The sequence below is a fragment of the Lepisosteus oculatus genome, chromosome 2, assembly GCF_040954835.1.
Source record: "Lepisosteus oculatus isolate fLepOcu1 chromosome 2, fLepOcu1.hap2, whole genome shotgun sequence".
In the NCBI taxonomy this organism is placed as follows: domain Eukaryota; kingdom Metazoa; phylum Chordata; class Actinopteri; order Semionotiformes; family Lepisosteidae; genus Lepisosteus; species Lepisosteus oculatus.
Genome location: NC_090697.1, coordinates 45,957,148 through 45,982,281, shown reverse-complemented (window position 1 = coordinate 45,982,281; position 25,134 = coordinate 45,957,148). Strand labels below are relative to the sequence as shown.

Here is a 25,134-nt window from a genome sequence, read left to right as displayed (position 1 = left end):
TGTGTGTCCTTATATATGGTACAGAATAGAATTCCGTCAAATATGGGTTCTGGGTGTTAGATATTGCATGCCAAGTTATCAGTTTAAACAAACACAAATACAAGGAAAATCAGAAATATGATGAGTATTACAATTTAACCCTGGGGTTACCTATATGTATCTGTATCTGGTCTCAGTATTTCTTTATTTGTTAAGAGTTAAAGGCTTTTAAATCCTCTTTCTCAAAGTAAATGTGGTTGACTTTTTTGATCTTTCAGACCTCCTGTGAATGTACGGACATCTACATACTTTATCTGACTGCTTTTTTACATTGCCGTGTGATGTCAAATCGTTCAATCAATCAATCAATTAATCAAAGTTTATTTATCAAATGCACAACAGTACAGCATAGAGCGGTAGTTGTCAGCAATGAAGTGCTTGTTCTGCAAGCTCGCAAGAAGAGACAGGGCAGAAGTTGATAGAATTAAGGTTATCTAGTAGAATACGATAAATTCTACAATTTACAAGATTTACGCCATGAATAACATAAGGAGATATGGTAGGGATAGGAGGTGTCGGGGAAAGAGAAAAAAACGCAGGTGCACCTTATCAGTTTCAATTGCACTAACTGATTGTTTGGGTAATTGCTAATGGCTGCCGTGGTTGGCTGTTTAGCAGTCTTATTGCCTGAGGGAAAAGGCTGTTTTGAAATCTGTTGGTCTTTGTATGCTTCGGTATCATTTTCCAGACGGTAGTAGAGAAAACAGATTATGGTTGGGGTGACTGGGGACCGAATAGACCTGGTCTTCTTGAGGCATCTAACAGATTAGATATCCTCGATGTTCGGTAGCATGCAGCCGGTGATGTGCTGTGCTGATTTCACCACCCTCTGCAGTGCTTTGTGCTCTCGAGCGGAGCAGCTCCTATACCAGGCAGTGATGCAGCCAATCAGGATACTCTCAACAGTGCACCTGTAGAAATTAGCCAGGATATGGGACAGCATGCCGAACTACTTTAGTCAGCGAAGAAAGAATAGGCATTGCCGTTCTGTCTTGGCCACGTGGCTGGTGTGGTAGGACCAGGTTAGGTCTTCTATGATGTTAACACCTAGGAATTGAAAACTGTTGACCTTCTCCACTGCGGACCCGCTGATGTAAATGGGTGCGTGGTCTGCTCTTTGATGTTTTCTGTCATCCTCGATAAACTCCTTGGTCTTACTGGTGTTCAGAGAGAGGTTGTTGGCATGGGACCATGCAGCCAGGGTTTTAACCTCCTCCCTGTATGCAGTCTCATCCCCGTTTGTGATCAAGTCGATGATCATTGTATTGTCCGCAAACTTAATGATGGAGTTTGTTTTGTCCTTGGTGGCACAATCGTGAGTGAATAAGGAGTGGAGGATAGGGCTGAGCACACAGTCTTGGGAAGAGCCAATGTTCTGAGTCAGGGTGGAGGATGTACTTGTGCCTACCCTGACCACCTGTGGATGATCCGTCAGAAAATCCAGGATCCAATTGCAGAGAGGGGAGTTCAGTCGTAGGTCCCGGAGCTTGGTGATAAGCTTTGAGGGTGCAATGGATATGAATGCTGAGCTGTAATGATGACTCATGATGACTGTTATGAGTGCAATGGGGCGGTAATCATTTAGGCAGCTAACTCTGGTTTTCTTGGAGACTGGAACAATGGTGGTTTTCTTGAAGCAAGAGGGAACTGTGCATTGAGTAAGGGAAAGATTGAATATGTCCGTGAAGAATTGAATATGTTTGCCAGCTGGCCTACACAGGCCTTTAGAACATGGCCAGGGATAGTGTCGGGGCCAGGAGCTTTGCGTGGATTTGTCTTCCTAAAAACTTTGTCCTGATCATACAACAGCGAGTCTTACTGTATAGCGTCTTAATGTCATCTTATAGTAGAGCTACCATTCCTTGACCTGAATATTACAGATACTACTTTTCTGATCAACTTCATTTTCATAATCACACCTTGGGTTCAATACATTTTAGAAATAAAAATTTCAATCTAGCAATTTATTCAGGCACTGCACTGGAAATTAAAGCTACAGTGAAATTAGTTTTATCTTATGTCTGGCTGTGCTCTGGCTGTGCTCTGTACCAGAAGGTCTGCTTTCAGTTTTACAGATCTATATCTTTGTCCCATACTCTTTTCTTATCCTTCTTTGGTTAATTCTACGAGTTTAAATTGTAGGCTTTGTGTTCTGTACCAGGCTAACAGCTTAAAACATTTTTCCTTGTTTTTTTTTAAACAGAATAGGCTGATCTGAAATTCCTTTAATCGGGGATTTAGATGAGATTTGGACAGATTATAGACATGTAGTTTTAAACAAGATACCGTCTCCTTTATGAAACTACAATCTCACCATTTTCTCCTCCGTGTGCTGTATAGTGTTACATGGTGAAGTGCTGATTGTTTTCTAAGCAGTTTTCAAGGTTATGGTACACTAGGGCAGAGCATGTTTACAGTTGTAGAAACAAAGATTAAGTATGTTGTTCATTCTCTTTGAAGTATCTTGTCTTGCACACTTAAAGTCCTACAGTAGCTGGCTGTGATTGTTCCAAAAAGACAGTTCATGTCTTGCATTAAACTACTTCATTAAGGAACTTGGAAGCTTAAACATAAGGAAAACCTGTTTAACTGTTTTCCAATAATTTGTACTCCATACCCAGTATATAAATCATATTATACAGTAGTTCAGGTGGGGAGCTGCGTCAGCTGAAAAAAAGAAGAAAGAGAACACAACGTTTCGACACACCTGAAGAAGGCTCCACGGCCGAAACGTTGTGTTCTCTTTCTTCTTTTTTTCAGCATGGAATAAACCATATATTATACAGTGCCTTGCGAAAGTATTCGGCCCCCTTGAACTTTTCAACCTTTTGCCACATTTCAGGCTTCAAACATAAAGATATAAATTTTTTATTTTATGTGAAGAATCACCAACAAGTGGGACACAATTGTGAAGTGGAACGAAATCTATTGGATTTTTGAAACTTTTTTAACTAATAAAAAAATGAAAAGTGGGGCGTGCAAAATTATTCGGCCCCCTTGCGTTAATACTTTGTAGAGCCACCTTTTGCTGCAATTACAGCTGCAAGTCGCTTGGGGTATGTCTCTATCAGTTTTGCACATCGAGAGACTGAAATTCTTGCCCATTCTTCCTTGCAAAACAGCTCAAGCTCAGTGAGGTTGGATGGAGAGCGTTTGTGAACAGCAGTTTTCAGCTCTTTCCACAGATTCTCGATTGGATTCAGGTCTGGACTTTGACTTGGCCATTCAAACACCTGGATACGTTTATTTGTGAACCATTCCTTTGTAGATTTTGCTGTATGTTTGGGATCATTGTCTTGTTGGAAGATAAATCTCCGTCCCAGTTTCAGGTCTTTTGCAGACTCCAACAGGTTTTCATCCAGAATGGTCCTGTATTTGGCTGCATCCATCTTCCCCTCAATTTTAACCATCTTCCCTGTCCCTGCTGAAGAAAAGCAGGCCCAAACCATGATGCTGCCACCACCATGTTTGACAGTGGGGATGGTGTGTTGAGGGTGATGAGCTGTGTTGCTTTTACGCCAAACATATCGTTTTGCATTGTGGCCAAAAAGTTCAATTTTGGTCTCATCTGACCAGAGCACCTTCTTCCACATGTTTGGGGTGTCTCCCAGGTGGCTTGTGGCAAACTTTAGACGAGACTTTTTATGGATATCTTTGAGAAATGGCTTTCTTCTTGCCACTCTTCCATAAAGGCCAGATTTGTGCAGTGTAAGACTGATTGTTGTCCTATGGACAGACTCTCCCACCTCAGCTGTAGTTCTCTGCAGTTCATCCAGAGTGATCATGGGCCTCTTGGCTGCATCTCTGATCAGTCTTCTCCTTGTCTGAGCTGAAAGTTTAGAGGGACGGCCAGGTCTTGGTAGATTTGCAGTGGTCTGATACTCCTTCCATTTCAAGATGATCGCTTGCACAGTGCTCCTTGGGATGTTTGAAGCTTGGGAAATCTTTTTGTATCCAAATCCGGCTTTAAACTTCTCCACAACAGTATTACGGACCTGCCTGGTGTGTTCCTTGGTCTTCATGATGCTCTCTGCGCTTTCAACAGAACCTTGAGACTATCACAGAGCAGGTGCATTTATACAGAGACTTGATTACACACAGGTGGATTCTATTTATCACCATCAGTCATTTAGGACAACATTGGATCATTCAGAGATCCTCGCTGAACTTCTGGAGTGAGTTTGCTGCACTGAAAGTAAAGGGGCCGAATAATTTTGCACGCCCCACTTTTCATTTTTCTATTAAAAAAGTTTCAAAAATCCAATAGATTCGTTCCACTTCACAATTGTGTCCCACTTGTTGGTGATTCTTCACATAAAATAAAAAATTTATATCTTTATGTTTGAAGCCTGAAATGTGGCAAAAGGTTGAAAAGTTCAAGGGGGCCGATACTTTCAGAAGGCACTGTATATATATATATTACTCAACAGTAATATTACTATATTGCGATATAACCAGAAGTGAGAATAGACAGTCTGAGCTGTCTATAGTTTATTTTACGTTACAAGGGAACTTTAACAGTAATTATGGATGGGCAGGCCCCATGTACTTCAGAACTGGGATCCCCAGACTTTACAGAGAAGACTGTGATATTATTGAAATGTAGTCAGTGTCCATTTCAGGGCTTTTTTAGGTCACATTGGTACTTTGAATTACAGATTCAGAGTTTCATACATTTTTAAAACACTGCCTTATAAAATACAACTCTGGTTAGTTTCACAGACAGGTTACATTTCTCAGACTCCAGGAAAAGATGAAGACTTTTCACATTACTAATGAAAACAGGCCCCTTGACCCATTATTGATGTGTTGGAGCAAGATGGACCCCAAGGAGACTGTTGTTGTTTCTGAGGTATCATTATTAGTCCAGTCTACAAAGATGACAGGCAGCATTTTGGACAATAATTGGACTATGGCTGAAATTCTCCTGCTGACTTCAAAAATGTAGAAAGTAAAAATACACATTTCCAGATTTACCATCCTAACTCTGGTAATTTTGCAACCATAATGGGTACTTGATCATCAGCTTAAGAAAATTTCTAAATTGATTTTGGTAACCTCTGCAATTATCACAAACAGTGGTGGTGAGTATTGCCTTAAACAATAAAAGACAATCCACTTTGGTATTTCAGGTGTTTACAGACATGGTCTTGGAGTAACGCTGTATCACAGGTTTTGTTTCAGATGTGCTGACACATCTGCTTAAAATTGATTTTGGTTTAAGTTACTTTGAAACGTCCAGCTGTTTAAGAACTCGTGAACAGATAAAAATGTCTAACGAGAAATGACAAAAGGCGGTCATTATTGTAGGCATTATAGAGATATTATATTAACCTGAGCTGTTAATGAATATATAGAATGAATATCCTATATAAAGACTTCCCACACATAAAAAAGGAATTGAGCTAATTGATTATTAGACTGTAATATTGAACCAATCACCAGCTATTCTTGTGTGCAAAAGTAAATGACTTGTGACACCTCCTTAAGCAGCAATAACTTCACACAGCCGTCCCCTATAACCAATTACAGTATCAGTGTCTGACATCCGTTCCTTTTTCCCATTCTTCTTAATAATACTCCACCAGCTCTGTGAGGTTTGAAAGATGTCTTGCATGAACATCCCTCTTCAGGTCCTGCCACAGCATTTCTATAGGATTCAGGTCAGGGCTTTGGCTTGGCCATTCCAGGAAAACAGAACCTCTTCTTCCTAATCCATTCCTTAGTGGACTTACTTGAAAGTTTAGGATCATTGTCTTGTTGAAACATCCACTTTGTGCCCAGCTTGAGTATTTGAACTGATGGCCTGACATTCTTCTCAAGAATTCCTTGACATTTCTCAGAATTCATGATTCCCTCAGTGATTTAAAGTTGCCCAGGGCCAGAGTAAGAAAAACAGCCCCATACAAGGACACTCCCACTACCATGCTTGACAGTAGGGATAAGAGTTTGTTGGTGGTAGGCAGTGCTAGCTTTTCACCCAACCTCTCGTGCCCAAATAGTTTAGTTTTGGGCTCACCTGTCCAGAGAACAGACTTTCAGAACTCTTCAGGCTTGTCCAGGTGATCTCTGGCAAACTTCAGATGGTTAGCTTTGTTGTTGTTTTTTTACAGAAAAGGCTTCTTCCTGGAGACCCTTCCATAGATGTCATTTATGTTCAGGACTCTTCTTATTGTTGATCTATGCACCACTACTCCAGAGGCTGCTAAGGAGGCTTGTAGATCTCTGGATGTTATTTTTGGATTACCTTTTACCTCTTTTATTATTCTCGTTGTGGACCTGGGTGACATTTTAGGAGGATGTCCACTTCTTGGCAGGGTTACCATTTTTTAAAATGCCCTCCACTTGTATACTATTTGCCTAACAGTGGACGTATGGAGTGCAAATCTTTTTGAAATGGCTTTATAACCTTGTCCAGATTGATGAGCATCCACTACTTTTTTCCTCAGTTCTACTGATGTTTCTGTAGTTCAAGGCATGATGCTTTCTTCAATTATTTATATTTGCTCCTCCCTAACATATAATTTCAGATCTTCAATTTCATTGGTTAACTCGGTTAATTGGTTAACACTCTGTTATTGACCCACCTGATCCTTCTTTACTTTGATTGAAGTCATAGAACTAAGGGTTGACTTGTTTTTGCACCTGCACAATTTCTGTATACCGTGTGTATTACTTTGCTGCACGGACATTTTCTTTCAAAACACTCAAATTGGTCAATAATTGTACTTTATTTCAATTAGGAAGTGAAATAATTGATTAAATTACCATTTTGTGGTTAAAAAAACAAAGAAATCTCAAATTATGCACAATCTTTCAAGCATGACTGTTTTTTGTGGTATGCTGTATACATTCTGGCACTGCATCGTACCTTAGATGATTGATATGTTTCCTGGGGTTCCAAGATGTTTCCCAGAGTACACCAGTACTATTTAAGGCCTTGCTGTGTTCCTGTGTGGCCCTTTCCTCACCACAGCAACTGCTCAGCCCTTTTTGTCAGTTTTTATGCCACAGCAAGAATGAATGGATTTGTAGGATCGATACAATCCTTCGCCATGCACTGGACACAGCATTAATGACCTGTGTCTCTGTGTGTTTGGCCTGTCTGCTGTGCCTTACAATACAGTAACAATATTTTTTGCACTGTATACTGTACAGTATGTACACTTTGGCTGTATCACTCTGCTATTAAGACATTAATCTTTACAAGTGCTTAAGGGCCATATGCAAGAAAGAAGCTGGGCTGTTGCCTACGCCATACTTGTTGACCATCTGCTATTAGGAAATAAAAATAGTGCTGTGCATTTCATGACTTCTTTGGAATTATAAGCGTGAATTGTGTCAGTTAATATCCTTATGGAGTCTGAATTCGGCTCACTGAAAATAGGTCATCTAAAACTGAGCTAGTGTTGTTTAGCATATTTATAGTCTGCGTTGTATAATAACATGACAAGTGGGGGAAAATGTACTAAATATGGATCTAACATTAATTAAGCAAATAAAATGATATTGTAGGTGGTCATTGTAAACAATGCCAAGTAAATGTCTGCCTTGAAATGCCAAGTTGGTTGTGAAGATATATTTATTATTTCATGTATTTAATTGAAAACCAATTACATATTTATTATTTTGTGGCTACATTTGATAGCGGTTGCATATTCTAAAGTTAACATGCCTGCAGGATTTAATTTTGTAATGATTCAGTCTTGTGATGCAGCAATACACTATTTCTGTGGTTTTAAATTACAGTCTCTCACTTTAATAGGTTCATCTATGAGACGGAGCACTTTAATGGCGTGGCTGAGCTTCTGGAAATTTTGGGGAGGTAAGTTTAAATCTCACTGGAGACACAGTGTATTTTCCATGATAAACTGTTTGTGTTGGATATACAGTAGCTAGATCTCATTGGTACGGAAGTGCCATTCCAAATACTGTGGACCCTTCTCCAGGTGATTATTGGGGTTTCACTCTCAAATACAGAATTTGGAATATTTGTTTTCCCCCCTAGTGCAATTCCGTTTATTAGTAGATTGTTTTAAGAGATGAAAGATACCAAAAAAGATTATTTTATTATTTCTAAAATTAGAAAGTCCACTGCTATTATTAATGTTATATAAATGGTATAAATATAAAAATGGCATAAAAATGGTGTGTGAAAGGGACATTAAATAGTTACATTTGGGAAACTACATAAAAAAAAGTCAAAAGTTTTAAATGTACTTTATCGATTCACTTATAAAAATTAATTATATGGTTAGTTTTAATTTTTTAAGCATTTCTCAACTGTATAATAATAAACAATAAAAATGTAAATCTTTTAACTTTTAAATCACAAGCTTATTAATGGTGTACATACAGTAAACCATTTTATTTACATTTTAAATAATGAGCAGTGATCCGATTAGGAAGGTCACCTGCTTGCTGTCAGCCTCTTTATGTCAGAGAACACCTGAAGGGAGACAGAGAATGCAGTGGAGTTTTTTTTTTAAGTGATGAATGCCATTTTACAGAGCTGGCACTGTGAGCATTTTTCAGACCAGTAGGTGGAGTTGTACAAATGTAATGGTTTGAGGAGAGTGACAAAACAACCTGTAAGTAACCAAGGGTGGTAACGAAAAATCATAAAAATACCTACGAGAGATTGTGCAAAAAAGGTATTTCATTACTTAAAGTGCTCTGTGCATAATAACTATAGTATTTACTGGGAAAGAGATGTAGCAGAATATTAAAGAAAGGAATAAACTGCAGTCTTTCAAGATAAATTCCTACTGGCAGTTCCATCTGAATTAGTAACACTATGCTGTGTAAGTCACACAGACAAGGTATAGTACGCAAAAAACACTGAGATAAAGGCAAATCAAAGACTAACTTTTTTTAACACGCATAGACACTTGGTGCACATTGAAGTCAGCCTTACTGCTCAGATATAGATTGAGAAAGTCCTTGAGCCAGTAATTCCTTTGTTCCTGCAAGCCAATCAAAGAAGTGTTGAGTTTTGCAGCAGGAGAAACTCAACAAATCAAAACTAAGGTCTTGTCATGGTTAACTTTACTCCTAAGCTGAAACTGGATGCCATGGCATTCTCTCCAGAGCCTGTACGTGTCTTTGTGAGTTGTTTTAGTGCTCATGGAGGTCATGTTCAATACTAACTTTTCATAATGTTTTCTTTCTGATAGTACTTACATTAGACATTTGCGTTTTATGTGATTGTTCAAAATATTAAATAAATCCATTCAAGCTGAGAGTTGTGTGTCTTTCCAGTTCTGTATATTTTGATCTCTGCTGCATTACCCAAGGATGCTGGGCAGATGAATCCAGGGAATTAACTGTCTTTTAATGGAATTTATTTGATGACTTGCACCTCACAGATTAGAGTTAAAAGGCAGCATAAATACTAATTGAAAGATTCCTCATTGGCAGGCAGGGATCCTGTTCCCAAATGGAGCTGGCCAGAATATTGTTAGGTTCAAATTATAAGGCTAAAGCCTTCACAATCCTGATGTAGTATTTGTGAGGAAAGTGAAATGCGATTACCCTGGCACAGTGCTTTGAAGTGTTCCACTGCAAGATTCGTCATACTGTTATTAAATCAAAGAGAGCAGCTTGTCACAGGAGGCTTGGCAAAGTGTGCAAACTCAGGAGGTGGAAATTGCCTTTAACGTTCTCCTCTGAGAGATGTGCAGACCTACATTTAGGGAGCTCCATGTGTTTTGTAGATGTGTCACTGCTATCTCCTCCTCCTCTAGGAAGGCTTTGATTAATTGTACCAGTTTTTCATGTTAATCCCATTATTTTTCTTTTTCATGTTCTGTGGCGAGTGTTTGCAGATAGTTAAACAAAGAATGAAAATACCAGCTCTGGCAGAACATCAGACATGTTTCTGGTTGAGGGGAGTGGTATGACCCTTCCGCTTGTCTCAGCCTTGCTTTCCTCTCAAAGCTGTCATCCTCAGCTTTCTTTTTTAAACATGCCTCGTTTCCACTAAGTGTTGAGTATGTGTATAAATGGAGAAACTTAACGTAACTATTTGAGTTTGCCCTCTTAATCTGAGCCTAGGCTGTCTGGAGAAAAGTAGCAAGCACTTCAGGACATTCAAGCCTTTTCATGATAGCAAAATGTTCCTTGATTCGTCATTGTCAAAGGTCAAGGTTTTACACAAAGAAAGGGTGCCAAGTTCTCAAAGCCCCTTCTTGAGTCATCTGTAAGAGGCAAACATCAATGTCCCCCAACTTTTAAGGACTAAATTTGCAAGGTCTTTCTATGGCATTACACAGCAGCATTTTGATGTTGCTACTCCCCACATTGGATAACTAAAAAATGTTGCTGCTATCTCTGTGTCATGCACAAGATCCTGACTGCTGTGAGTCAGTGTCATTGTCTTTCTCCTGTCATTACTAATACTAATTTCATACCATGAATGAAAAGGAATTAAAACTAGATCTATGTCATTGTTTAAGAGATGTAAGCAATTGTATGTCAGCATTTGTTCTACTTAGTGCCCAGTATCCTTTAATAAGATGTTTATTCCCAGCATGCACTGCAATCAAGTGCCACTTAACCAAGGCTATTCCTTTATTTTCTGTATTTGATCCCAAGGCTGTAGAATGAGGGAATGGGTCTTATTTAATAAGTCTTGTTTTTTTCTGTCTGGTAGGCCTTTTCTTTTATGAAGCCCAGGGTAAAAGCACAGACAAGTATATTCAAAATGGTATTCAGAATCCGATTATGAATCTTAATTTTGTAGAAGTAGCCACAAGCATGTTAACTCATAATGTGTACCATCTTTGTATGTTATTGGACTACAGTTACACTTGTGCCTGCCAACCTCAAATGGTAAATGATTCTTCTAAAGAATATAAGTGTGAAGTGTCTAAAGGTTTTGCATGCTACTTAACTGGCTTTTTGCTCCATGTCTAAACTGGATTGTTCTCACAACAAGCTAGTTTGTCAGGGAATAATTTAAATTCTATCCTTATTCTATTCTATCAGTTTCGTGTTTTCTAATAACATTTTTAATGTTTTGCAATCTTGATAAGCAACACCCCCACCTTAAAGGTGGAGAAATGAAATACTGTACTTGAGTGCTGAGATACAGCTTTAAAAAACACCATAATTATCTGTAACGTTAGTTTTAATCTTGAAGGAGGCCACATGATTGTGGAGTAGCAATTCTTAAAGGCCGCTCTCTAGAACATGAATATGCTCAGTCACAGGACTGAATCACAGTGTCTGTTTACTTTAATCAAAAGAGGCTCTTGGAGCATTTGGAGCATTTCAAGGATGGCAAAACTAAGCTGCCTTTAAAACAAACTTCTAAACTGGTGTCTTAACAATGTTTTTCCTCCAGGGCAGAATGTTTATTAGTAAAGGGATTGACACTGGCTTTGGGGTACAAATTTTAAAAAAGAAAATGAATTCTGAAGAAATACATTTTGATTCATAGAAAAGCATCATGACGCATCTCTCAGTTAAAACTGAAGGATCAGTACCTTTCAGTGGATGTTGTGTTTGGAATTAAATCCCCAAGACATTTATAACTCTCATAACTTGTTTCATAACTTGTTTCTCTCTACTTAGCACAGAGAAACATCCTGATGTTCATTAAATTGTCAGTTATGTTTTTTATGCATCTGCAATATTGAAGAACTAGTAGTTGCCAGTGCCACTTTCTGTACTTCTACGACCCATAGACTGCCTTGAGATTGATGAAGTGTGCACTGTCAAGTTATATGGTTCCCTTTTCCCCACTTTGAGAGCTCCTCAGTGTCTACAGCAGTGTTAACTTCAAATGGAGGAGAAGTGCAGCTGTTAAAGGTCAAACTGCAAGCTTCCAGGTGCCACAGTGGTCACTATGCTGTATGGTGGACTTGAGCCTGTAAGATTGTCCACACTGCTGCAAGGGGAATCCCGACCACACTGCAGTTACAGCATAGCTTGAACTCACACTGAGAGAGGCCTGAAGCTTTTTTGTCCTTACCATTGAATTACAGTGTTGCCAGAGATATAATCAACACAACATTTACAGACATTTACAGTACAAACTTGTAATTGGACAGTTACATGTATCAAATGAAATGTTATTGTGAGACAGGCTCACTGTTTGTTTCTATTCTTTGAATGAGAAATGTGTTTATTTGTTTTGTCTTGAAGGAAACCTAGGATGTTAATGTGTTTTATGCTCCTTTTTGGAAACTACTTTTTTTTAATTCAAGGTCTGAACCATTTTGAAAGCTGCTCAGAAAAATATTTTGAGGAAGCGTTTGCTTTCAGTTGGGTGGACACTTTTTTGTGTGTGTTTTTGGACAGTTGTGAAGCGAGTGCTGAAAAGCAGCTCTCCTTGGCTGTTGAAGTAAAATATTAATGCCATAAAGGACAGTGTAATCTACACATCATGTAAGAAAATGTATTAATGCTTTCTCAGATTTGTATTTTGACCTTGTTGATTTTTTTTCCCAGCATCATAAATGGCTTTGCCCTGCCATTAAAAGCAGAACATAAACAGTTTCTGATGAAAGTTTTGATTCCTATGCACACGGCAAAAGGACTGGCTCTCTTTCACGCACAGGTATTGTACTTTTTTATTGGTGTGAATACATTGCTTTCCTTCATAAGCTCACTTCCATAACATTTCATTTTTAAGGACTTTATTTTCTTGTCACAAAGAATTGCGGAACCAAACACTAAACTCTACAATGTTAGATATAGCTCTAAATGCAACATTTCCAGCAAGAGGGAAGTTTGACACAAGAGACACCATATACAATGAAACCTGAGATCAAGGAAAAGCTGGACATAAAGGCTTGTAATGAATCTTGAAATTCAGCAGCCTGAGCTAGCACACTAAGGTCTAGGAGCAAGGCTTGACAGTACTTAAAGATTTGTACTGGGTAAACGCGAACTTGATGTCTTTGTGAATATTAGAGAAAACCCCAGAGGATGTGTGTTTCCACCCCTTTCTTGTTTGGGCTTCTGTTAAAATGCCCGCAAGGGGCAACCTATCATTATGAGGCATGTCAATATTTTCCAGTTTATGGATACCGATATCTTGGAGAGTAGTGTTCCCAATAGGACCAGATCTTAAAAAGTCTCTTACTACCTCATTAAGTCAAACATATGTGTCAAAGTATGGGATATCCAGCTTGGGTCTAATATTGGGTCTAATTCTGAACACCTCCTTACCCCAAACCTGACAAAATGACACAGCCATTCCCAAGGTCTTCTGGGCGCTTACAGCTATGTAGTGCCATTGGTAAGGGATGCGCCTCTCTCCCGTCAGTGCTGAACCCCCTGTCTGGGGATGTGTTGCCTGTCACATATTAGAAAACACGTGGCTCACACGTGGATTGCAGGAGTCTGCCTGGGAGTCACACCGGTGATGGGGTTTGTAGTGGCCTATGATTGGCTTTTCCAAATCAGATGGGTATAACAAAAAAAATAAAGATAATTGGTGCTTCTAATTTAACAAATCATGTATTCTAAGGGCAGCACGATGGTCAAAGAAGCCTGCTCTTTCCTTACAGAATCCAGTAGTTCAGTATCACTGGGGCAGAATGAAGATTTTTCATTACAGTCTAATCCTCTTTGAACCATTTTGAAGCATTTTTACTTTCTTTAAAAGTTTTTATCCTTAGACAATACTGCCCTCTTGTGGTTCTGGCTCCACACCAATTTTAAGAGCTGTAATGAAATTAGATGGACACTCTGCTAGGCTTTGAAGTATTTTCTCGTTGTGCAGTGAATTGCCATACTGTCCCAGAAATAAACCAATCTTGTGCCATTTCAGAAAGACATGGATGGCGTGCTCCCCAATTCTTAAAAAATTATTTTCCGTGAAGTGTGATTGTTCTGTGCCCCTGATAATATTTCAGAAACCATACTGCAAAAAAAATAAATCACTGAGTCATAGTAGCTAATTAAGGCTCTAGTGGTGTTCACAGTTGTGTGCACCTTCTCAGTCTCTTGCTTGGCGTGGAAAATGGAGATAGATGACACTATGGCTGTGAGATTGCCTTTTCAAATAAATCAATTTGTGGACTTTTCAATGAAGTGTCACTTCTCCTCTTAGAGAGATCTGTTTCTCATTTTTATTAGACCAGGAGAGAAATGAGACATCCGGATATTTGTGCCTGTTTTTTTTTTTAGTTCTTTTCCAATGTGTTATAAACCAAAAGGGTATAGTCCATACCACAGCTGCAGTGGCTCATCGGATCACAGCTCATCTTGGTTTCCGTAGTGTTAAGAGGACTAGATAGTACATCCCGGGCTGGGATGCTGATCCATCACAGGAATTACCTCACAGCAATGCTGATCCCTAGTTATATAGCTGGGTGGACTGGATGCTGAAGTACTTCTCCCAAGGGTCAAACAGCTGCAGGGGTTTGAACTCCCCAACCCAGAGTCCAGAGGCTACTTTATGCTCTACTAATTTATATGAAATCTATCCATCCTTTTTCTACCACTGTTTCGTTGAACCGTGAGAGAGGAAACTGTGGTAACCAGAGGTAGCCCACATGGAAACAGGGAGAACATACAAACTCCACACAGATAGCACCTCAAGTCCAGAACTGAACTCGGGGCGCCAGTGCTGTGAGGCAGCAATCCTTACCACTGTGCCACTCAAAGTACTAAAAATTTAAAAAGTTAAGAAATTCTAACCTTAAAATAATGTGATTTTTTAAAGAAAATTGAAGTTAAAATGCGATGGTTTAATGATTCCATAAATATAGGTAAAGTAGGGAGCTGCGTCAGCATGCGTAGGCTGCAAAGGGACAAGCAAAGGTTTATTCCATGCTGAAAGAGAAGAAAGGAAACACAACATTTCAGCTGTGGAGCCTTCTTCGGGTGTCATAAACATGATTAAATATGGATTTATTGTCCAATATATGTCTACAAAGAAAGACCAAGTGTTGATGTTTAATATTGTCTTTTGTATTACAGCTGGCTTACTGTGTTGTGCAGTTCTTAGAAAAAGACCCCACTCTCACTGAACCAGTAAGTATGTAATTTTGATGTAGCTTCCCCCCTGTGCTATACAGTAATTCGGAAGAGTAGAAAAAATGCCCCATTGTAAACCCTGGATGAAAACCACAGTCCAGATGGAAAGCACAGATGAAACATTTCTTTCTTAAATAATGTTTCCTCTATCTGTTTCTTTTGAACTTTCTGTGTAATGCTGTATATAATGTACCGGTAATTTTTAAATTATAATTGTAGCTATGAAAGTAGATGCGCAGGGTGTTTTGAATGGCTGTGTACAGCGTGTTGGTGTGTTTTCTGCACAGGTCATTAGAGGGCTGCTGAAGTTCTGGCCTAAAACGTGCAGTCAGAAAGAGGTAAGTCTGCTTTCTTCACTGGTGCTTGAAATCAAAACGTTCAGCTGCAGCATTATAACTCTCAGTTCCATGTCATCTTGCCAAAACGTCAAGAGTAACCCTTTGAAGAAATGCTGTGTGTTCCGAAAACAGGATTTAGTCTAAATGACTAAGGTAACCTGGCTTTTCTTTTCTCAGCGTGCGGTATGCATCTGATATGGTATTTTAATTACACCCACTCCACACTTCTACTTGTGTCAGTTTTTTCTGTTCTTAGAAATGATTCTCAAACACATCTCAAATATTGTTAAACACTTGTAGAACATTTTTTTAATTGTAAACGAAACCTAGGCTAGTATTTTGTTTTGAATGAAATAACTTGGCACCATAAGCTGCATGTTGGTCATAAAGCAAAAAATGTAAAATGTACAATATTACCATTATGAAAACAGAACACGAAGTATATACAGTACTGCAAATGATCCATTCATCATTGCCAATAACTGCTTACTTCAGTACAGAGATGCGGTGAGTTGGAGCCTAACACTAAAATCAATGGGAGCTTGATGGCACACCCTACCGTACAGACAGGACACGCACATGTGTACAGGGGACAGTATATATAGACACCTAGCACTTATAGCACCTAGTGAAAACCCACATGACCTCAGGGAGAATATGTAAACTCCACACAGAAGGATCCCCAGACTGGAATCAGCTCCAGAATCCAGTAGCTATGAGGCAACTTCCTTGTCACTGTCATCCTACTGCAAATTATAGTGAACAAATATTATTAAACACAGAAATAGTTCTTTAATACAGAATGCATGCATAAATGCACTGTGTGAACACATATTTGAGAACATCAATGTTTGGTATGTGAACACTTTTTTTAATTAAATGTTGTTTTCCTGTTCCTGTACAGTTTGCTAAGGAAGCACAGTGAATTGTCTCAGACATCTTCTAACACATTTCACAATTCATCCAAGTCGATTGATTGCCATTTAATTTTCTTTCATTATCCACGAAACCTCCACATCATTCACAACCCCACAAAACCTGTGATATTCATTTTGCAACTTTGTGAAGGACTCTATACACTCCAAATAAGAATTTCACTACAGTTCCTGTACATATGGCATCAATTTTACCCTGTCCACAAATATTTCCATGGCTGTGTTTTGTATCATTATTAATAACATCCACAGCCTTCTCAAGTGAAATGCATTATTTTTTTTAAGTTGAAGGTTTTACCATTCAGTCAGAACTTTCTACATAAATTTCTTGGATGCCACATCATAATGTGTTTTTTTGAATGTGTGATTTTCCCTGAAGTAATGTTTCTGTTGTTTGACCTGTCACGATCACATGAGAAATCAAATAGTAATAACCACTTTAATAATACAGTAACTGCCTTATCCATGCACTGAGCTCTTAAGCCTGTCACATTTTGCCATGCAGGTCATGTTTTTGGGAGAAATTGAGGAAGTTCTTGATGTCATCGAGCCAACACAGTTTAAAAAGATTCAGGAACCCCTGTTCAAGCAGATAGCAAAATGTGTCTCCAATCCTCATTTCCAGGTAAACCATTCCTTTCCCTTCATAGGTAACTGTTCTTATACTTCTTTTCGGGCTGTCAAGCCAGTTTCTGTCAAATTACAATTGTACTGTGCCTGTGTCTCTGTTTCCGCAGGTGGCAGAAAGAGCTTTGTATTTCTGGAATAATGAATACATTTTGAGTCTCATTGAAGAAAATATAAGCAAAATCCTACCAATCATGTTTGGGAACTTGTACAGAATCTCCAAGGAGCACTGGAACCCGTAGGTATTTCTGTTTTTCCGTCAGGGATTTAGGATGATCACACTTCCTGCTGTCTGTTTGCCAGCTTCTTACAGAGTCCCTAGGTTTTGATTCGATCAGTTAATCTTTTGATCAGTTGATTCCAGCTTTTTGATTGTGTTTCTGATCAATTATGCAAAGAAATTTATTGAATGATGGGAACTCTTGTCCTATTAGGGTGAAATTACTCCAATTCCCAAATCACCTCTAAATATTTCCAGGCCCTTCCAAAATGGTTATCTGTAAAATCTGCAGGAACAGGGCTGGAGATGCCAGATCTAAACCAGCTTTAGAGTCTTCTGTTAGGTATGCTAATACATTGAGCAAATGTACTGTACAAAGTTTTCACAAAGCAAATTCTTAATCTGGAATATGAAGATTTTAAAAAAATATATAAATTCAGCATTCACATATTGAATGTCTGTATAAAAAGCCTCCTTCGGTGTTTTATATACATTATTGTTTTTGTCTGTGACTGTGAAGATATATAGACCCCATTATGTACAATGGGTGTGTGGGCTTTTCTTCCCCACAATACAGTATGTGTCTCATCTGTAAACTCTGAAGGCTTATTGCTGATCCAGCCTTGTTTTCACAAATACAGTACTTTGTTAATTCATCCTTATTGTACCGAGCTGTAGCAGGAATGTGCATGATTTTATTTAATATATAGTTTATACATAGTATATAATGAGTAAAATTCATAACCATGACCATCAACCTCTAAAGGATTTTTCCATGAATATACCTGAACAGTTGGTATAGTTAGAGGCACATGAATTCTTTGTTCTCTGGCACAGCTTGGTAAAAAGAGTATTAATTCAGGCAAACCTGGTTATACAAATATTTATTAATAATGACAGTGACACACACTATACTACAGACAAGATAAACATACAGCAGAAAAGTTCATAGACAAGGTCTTTCAGAGACCTACTGTATGTCTAGACCACCCAGAAAACCCCAGGCTGCTACCAAGTATTCTTCTCTTAAATAATGCCTACAGAGGGCAAAAGAAGAAACAAGCTGCCTTCTAAATCTGCAGTTAAATCTCTCTATGCAAAGCTGGATGCTACAAAATAAATGGGAATCTATCTCCCAGTTTTAAAATGCACCCACAAACCCGCAGAGGTCATTTGTAACTGAGGGAAATCTGAGTTCCCTAAAAGCACAGACTAGTAAGCTCTCTTAGCAAGGTTCAAATGCATGTCTTCAATCTGGTCTTCCCAGTTGATCTTGAGCAAGGACCTCTCACCTGGCACACGTTTTATGTTCTGCATCCTCCTTCCTTGTGATCTGTCCTCTTATCCTGTTCTGATCTGATCTAATATGTTGCCTTTCTGGACTATTGATTGACACTTAACCGTTACCCAGAACTTAATTAAGGTAAACCAAGGTAAACTTTTATGATTGTGTTGATCGCCAAATCTGTACTCCCTACATGTCAGTAAACATCCCCTTTGCTTTGAAGCTGGAAATGTTGACACTAGCTATGCATTACAGGTTGTTTCTAGATTCTTTCAGACACTTCTATAGTCACCTGACATAGTCTGGAACAGAAGGCTGGGGATTTCACTGTTCGCACAGCATACTGTTCCATTGTAATTGAAGCCTACAGGGGGATCCTCGCCTACACTGATTTAAGCCTGCATATTTTATGAGACTTCGAAGGTGCAGTAAGGAGTGCCTCACCTTGGTCCAGTAGTCCAGCTGGCTTATTTGATTAACTTAAGAAAGGTTACAAAACGAGAGGAGGCCACTCAACCCATCTAGCCAGTTTGATAGTCGCTAATTAATGCAAGGACTTCATCCGGTCATTTCTTGAAAGAAGCCAGGCTGTCAATGTTAACAACTTGGCCGCCTATCTTGTTTCCTGAACTAGCATTAGTTTGGGAACAGTTATGTGCTTTTGGGCTTGCTGGTGTCTCGTTTTGGATTCTTCTCCTGTCTAAGGTATCGTTGTCATCTACTTGACATGTAGGCTGAAGAAAACAGGCAGCCTGGACGCTGACTTAAGGCAGCCTGACAGCTCAGCTGCCACCAGCCCTCAGGTTGCTCTAGTGACAGACACTACCTGGTGGAGCTCTCTGTGCATCCTATCAGTATTGTGTCCGATGGGAGGCGTGGGAAAGAGCAAGACTGGAGTTTTGCTATTATTCCAGTTAAAGAAGCAAGAAATGCTGTCTTCCATTTCTGTAATTAAACCACTTATACAGTGTAAGTGTAATTGAATAAAACTAATTCAAAGTGCCCACAAGCACTTATCACCTCGCCTTCCTTATTATAACAACTCTTAAGTAATATAATTTTTGCACAGAACAGACATGTTCTGCAGGGAAGGCAAAGCTGTTGGTCATTACTCTTCTCATGTAGTTCTGCTCTATTTGCAAATTCATTTGTAAATGCAACTCTTTGCTTAGAAATCTAAAGCAGTTGTTTAAAACCAGGAGAATGAATAAAATGGAAGGGGTTTCTCCAACCTTTTTTGGGTCCAAATTACAGCCTGCTACAGAGCAAAACTTAATTCCATTCTCCCTAAACCTAAAGGTTAGTTTCTCCCCCAGGCAGCTCCAGGTTATACGGTAATTTATCAAATCTTATTTTGTCATATGTCGCTCACAGTCACGCAAGAGAAATATTACCAGCAAAAACAAACGATATACAGACATTGGTTACATAATATACAGACACATACACCACGATTAACTAATGATACACAGCAGAAAAAAATAATTAGGTTTTTTAAGTTCTTGTATTATTTATCCAATTTGTTCTTTATGTGCTTTATACTGCTTTTTACTGTGCTTTATAATTTAGAAGTACAGTCTACAATACTTCTTACCTATAGTACTTTATGATCAGCATTCAGTTGTTGGAGTGATATAGCCTAAGGGTTTGAACCATTTATTTCACTGAGATCATAGAATTGATTAAACACTTCCATTTTGCACTCTGCGGACCATATACAGTACGCCTTCTATTGTTGCTTTTAATGCTACGTTTGGTCACCAGAGGGCATCGTTCAAATAATGCTATATATATATCGTATACTGCCAAGCATGACTACAAAAAGCATCAGTTTAAATCCACGTTTCTATCTCTTTTTGAGGGTATTGAGTAGCACACAGCACAATAAAATAGATAAAATAGATTCGTTTTTAAGAGCATATTAGGTATGTTTTAAATACTTTTGTTAAAAGGTTCACTTAGGTTGTTTCTCAAAGTTCAAAATAGTATAAAAGCTGGGCATAGTAAAATGTTTACATAGACTCTGCACATTTAAGAATTTTGATTTTGTTATAAGATTGTTTTGGCAATAAGATGATCGGAATGCTATTTCATTTATGCCCAGGAGTGCTATGCTGCATTTTCTGACTTTCAGCATGCGTTAAAACCTGACACCAACAAGAGGAGGTTATAATGTAATAACAAACCATTCCAAATTGCTTAACAGACCATACAAATTGTTCCTTGATTTCAGCAAGGCATGTTAGCTTCTACAGATGATTACCCTGACCCCAATACTGGTTTTCTTTATAAAATATATGCTCTATTTTATTATGATGCATAAAAGGTGCAGTACAGAGCTCACAGTATCTGCTTTACCACGAAGGAAGATGATGTGGGCCATTAAATTTATGCTCTCCTCTAGGCCATCTTGTTAGTGGTAGGTACTGTGCAGTGAAATGACATCAAGTAAATCATACTTTTTTCAGTGATTTGTTCATTGAATCGATTCAATTAAGGGAACAAATGTTTTGTATTAAATTACTTAGCTCTCCTGCAGTGTCATGCATTCTAGTTGCCATTTGTCCATACAAGTGGGATTCTGAAGAGGCTAGGTGCTTACACTTGGATTTCCCCAGTGGCCTAGCAGTGTTGGTCCAGATCGTAGCCTGTCATTGGCCAAGTCTCTTTAGTTGCTGGGTTAAGAATCACCAAATCAGTCAATACCTCATATAGTATGCTGATGTAGTTCAGCTGTCTGCACACCGATAACATGAAGGAATTACCTTGACAAGCAGAGCAAGTTAGTTCCTTTCTGTGTTTTTTGTTCCGCTGGACTTGACATTGAGCAGATTGATCACTCATCACCTGTGCCCAATCAACTCTCTCCCTAATGAGACGATTTTCTTGAGTGTACCAAGTACAGTCATCAGTGACCAATTAATCAAAATTATGTCAAGAACATGGAATTAAAAGATGCCATCTGTATACTTTTACTAAAACCAAAAGAAAAATATATTTCTTTTGATGCTAAGAATAGATTTCTACTTGTGTTTTTCAGAACAATAGTAGCACTTGTTTACAATGTGCTGAAGACATTAATGGAGATGAACAACACCCTGTTTGATGAGCTGACAGCTTCATACAAAGCAGAAAGACAACGGTAAGAAAAGACTGACATTTCCTGCAAGAGACCCTCTTGACTTGTAGTCACTTTGTACAGCATTGCTTTTTGCTGTTAGCAAGTTCTGTCAGCGTTGGCCTACTCAGCATCTCTGGTTAAATGTCACTGAAAAATGAGGATGCATTCTTCCTTAGCCTGAGACAAGCAATGTTCTCCTTAGTGAAAACCTAAATATTGAGTCATAAGAAAGGTTTAAACAAGAGGAAGGCACTGGGCTCATCTAGTTTGGTTAGTGTTTAAATAACTGATCCAAGAATTTCATCCAGTTCTTTAAAAAGCCAGGGTATTAGACTGGATGAAATGATTCTGTAGCTTGTTCTAGTCACCCAGGATTTTTTTCTAACAATTGCCTCCAATTTGGCAATTTAAATGCAGTTCCCTGTAGTTTCCACTTGTGAGCTCTGGTATATATTTCACTGCGGATTTGGCCTTTTTGAAGAGTAGAAGCCTTTTAACCTATCAGTGTTGGACATTCAATCCTATCCATTCAGGACTTATTCTACCCCCTTTAACATCTGTGATTAACCATAGTTTTTAAGATTATAGCTCATGGTGCTCATGTCTTTCTCCAAGTTGTGATTCTTTTTAAATGCTGCATTATAAAGTATTTTCTTATTGATGGGCATGTCATGTCATTTGCCAAACCGCTTATACCATATGGTGTCACGGGAAGCCAGAGCCTACCTGGCAAGCAACGAGCACAAGGTACACGAGTACACCCTGGACCAGGCGCCAGTCTATAACAGGGCAAGTGCAAGCCAATCATACAACCCTACTCTATCGAGAAATGCCCGGGGATCTTTAATGGCCACTGAGAGTCAGGACCTCAGTTTAACGTCTCATCCGAAAGACGGCGCCCACTACAGTACTGTGTACAGTACAGTGCAATGCCACTACACCAGGGCACTAGGACCCACACAGTCCGCAGGGTGGGCGCCCCCCGCTGGTCCCACTTACACCACTTCCAGCAGCAACCATGGCTTCCCAGGAGGTCTCTCATCCAAGTACTGACCAGGCTCAAACCTGCTGAGCTTCAGTGGGTAGCCAATTGAGAGCTGCAGGGTGATATGGCTGCTGGCTCTTATTAATGGTGTTCTTGATTAATGTGAGAAACCTGTTTCTGGGTTTAGCTTGTATGATATATAGACTGAATTTAAAACAAAAAAAATTAAAACAGAATGCTATTTTTTCCTGCATTTGTGAAGGAAGAGAAAAGGAAGAATTCCACCAGTGTTTCCACAGCAAGAAACCCAGCAAGCCCACTGGCAGTGTCTATACACAAGAAAGCCAAAATGAGGTGGAAATTGTCATTTCACCTTCCCATGCAAGCTGCTTTCTGCCTGGCTCTTATTCAGTCATCTTTCAGAGTACAATGCCACATTTAGAGGGCATCACCTTCTAGCTGTGACTTGATATTAGTGCTGCACATACAGTATTAAACCTTTTCATTCATGGCAAGTGATATTTCTGCTTCAGTGTGTGCATTGTTAAAGCAGTATTCTTAAACCTTCTGGCTCCCCGCAGTTATTTAGTTACATAGATCAGACTAAGGAAAAATTGAAAAAAAAGATTTTGTGTTTGCTTAAAATTATATTAGTATGGTTCAAGGTTTTTCCTCTTTTGGAATGTAAAAGCATGTGGTGTGAATCCCAAGACTTAATTTCATCTGTGAACTTTCAACATGGTTTATTTACAATTACCAGATAAACTTTATGTAAATTATGATAGCTCCCTCATTTACAGTATGTCATCATAGATTTAATTGGAACTGCAAAACTGAGATAAAGGGTATTTTTCTTGACCGAACCTGAGACTGAACTGTCCCACAGTAACACTGCATATGGAAGTGAAAGAGTTTCCTGCTGGCTAACATCCTGTAGTTTTCCTTGAGCCCCAAAGCATGCTGGTAGTGACAGGTTTGGTCTGGTATGGGTTTTAGGGAGAAGAAGAAGGAGCAGGAGAGAGAGGAGCTCTGGAAGAAGCTGGACGAGCTGAAAATAAAAGGGACTTCAGAACTGCAAAACAGCCACAGCCTGCAGAATGCCCAGAACAACAATAACAACAACAGCACGTATGCCAAATGACACAGGTCTCAGCCTTGCCATAGTGTCTGCTGTATCGGCAGCGGATTTCCTGTTCTGTATCGGAATTGTCTGAGAACTGTCAGGGGAAGGGGGATTAAAAACCACCTCATCAGTATGTAAAAGAAATCTATATAGAAATATATATATATAAGAAGCCAGTTATTTTTGGCACGGAAGATAAAAATCTGTGGACTTTTAAGAATATTTTTTGGATGTTACAGCGTGGCCACAGTATATTTGTAACTTTTGTCTAATCATGAATTTATTTTTGTCACTTTTAGGTAGTTCACTGAGGATTAAATAAACTTTATCTTGTGATACGAGTGAGGGAAAAAAAAGGGTTTGGTGAGAGGTATGACTTGAAAATGTTTTGATTGTGCTGCACATAGATAAATTAGACCGCTATTTTAAGATTTTACTGTTTTATATGTACTCTCCACACTTCATTGACACTGGGGGAGAGAGGAATGGTGGGGAATCTGCTGTGCTTCTGATGTGATCCAGAAGAGCAAACGTCACTGTGTGTTCTTGTATATTGGTTCTTTCCTCTTTCTGATGACAAAGTTTGCTTGCTACTGTAATATATTAAAGACAGAATTAATTGCAGCCATAAAATACCTATTTAAGTATTACAAATTACTGAGACTAAATGCGGACACAGAGTATAAGTTCTTTTAAAAGTATTTTTCAAGAAATAAAATCAGTAAGTGAGCTGTTGTAAACAAGAAATGAGCCATATAAATAAATATATTTTTTCCATTAAACTCATAAGCACCTGGGTGTGATTTTTATAGGGGATTTAGGCAGGCAGGGGAAAACAAAGCTGTAGTGACGCTGTATGTCTGTCCAGTCTTTCTGATGCCTTCTGTCAGAGTACCATTCCAATCTCTGTTAACATACTGTTGTGTGGAAATCTGTTTTGTAATGAAAGACCTTCTTGGGGGTTTTGAACACCATCAAATAAAGTCTACTTTGAGTTTCTACTTGGAACTGAGGAAATTGCCTTTACTCTGTGTTCAGTTCGGTATTATACTGTATATTTAAGGAAATAAAAAACACCATGCTTCGGCTATTGTTAAATTTTACGCTTATAATCAATTTAAATTACAACTTTCTGTGTAACACATCCTTAACCCTAATTTAAAAAACACTATATACATATAAAAATAATTATCCATTTACACGTGTACTGAATTTTACAAGAATTCAGAAGAGACCAACAGGAGTTTGGTTATTGGGAATTCTACAGCTCAACCAGCAAATGTCTTTGGGTCCAAGAACAGATATCGGCCTTCTTTTAATCTAATGAGAAACTCGTCCATATAAATGTGAATGGAGCACCTGTGTTGCTTAATTAGCTTTAGCAATTTGAAAATAAAGTGCTATCCTTATCTTGGCAGAGTGTTTGTACTATTTATCATCTGTATAAGATAAGGAAGGTATCATCAT

At 38.7% G+C, this 25,134-nt stretch overlaps 1 protein-coding gene across 1 annotated transcript in view; it reads left to right on the top strand.

Moving 5' to 3' along the window:
* Positions 1–24,675, top strand: part of ppp2r5a (protein phosphatase 2, regulatory subunit B', alpha isoform) — a 109,500-nt gene extending 84,825 nt beyond the window's left edge. The window contains exons 6-13 of the mRNA XM_006625914.3: positions 7,805–7,864; positions 12,496–12,604; positions 14,977–15,030; positions 15,321–15,371; positions 16,812–16,931; positions 17,044–17,171; positions 21,479–21,580; positions 23,541–24,675. Coding sequence (XP_006625977.1) covers positions 7,805–7,864; positions 12,496–12,604; positions 14,977–15,030; positions 15,321–15,371; positions 16,812–16,931; positions 17,044–17,171; positions 21,479–21,580; positions 23,541–23,685 — 769 coding nt within the window. The 3' untranslated portion in view covers positions 23,686–24,675. The remainder of the gene's footprint in view (positions 1–7,804; positions 7,865–12,495; positions 12,605–14,976; positions 15,031–15,320; positions 15,372–16,811; positions 16,932–17,043; positions 17,172–21,478; positions 21,581–23,540) is intronic.
* Positions 24,676–25,134: the final 459 nt, after the last annotated feature.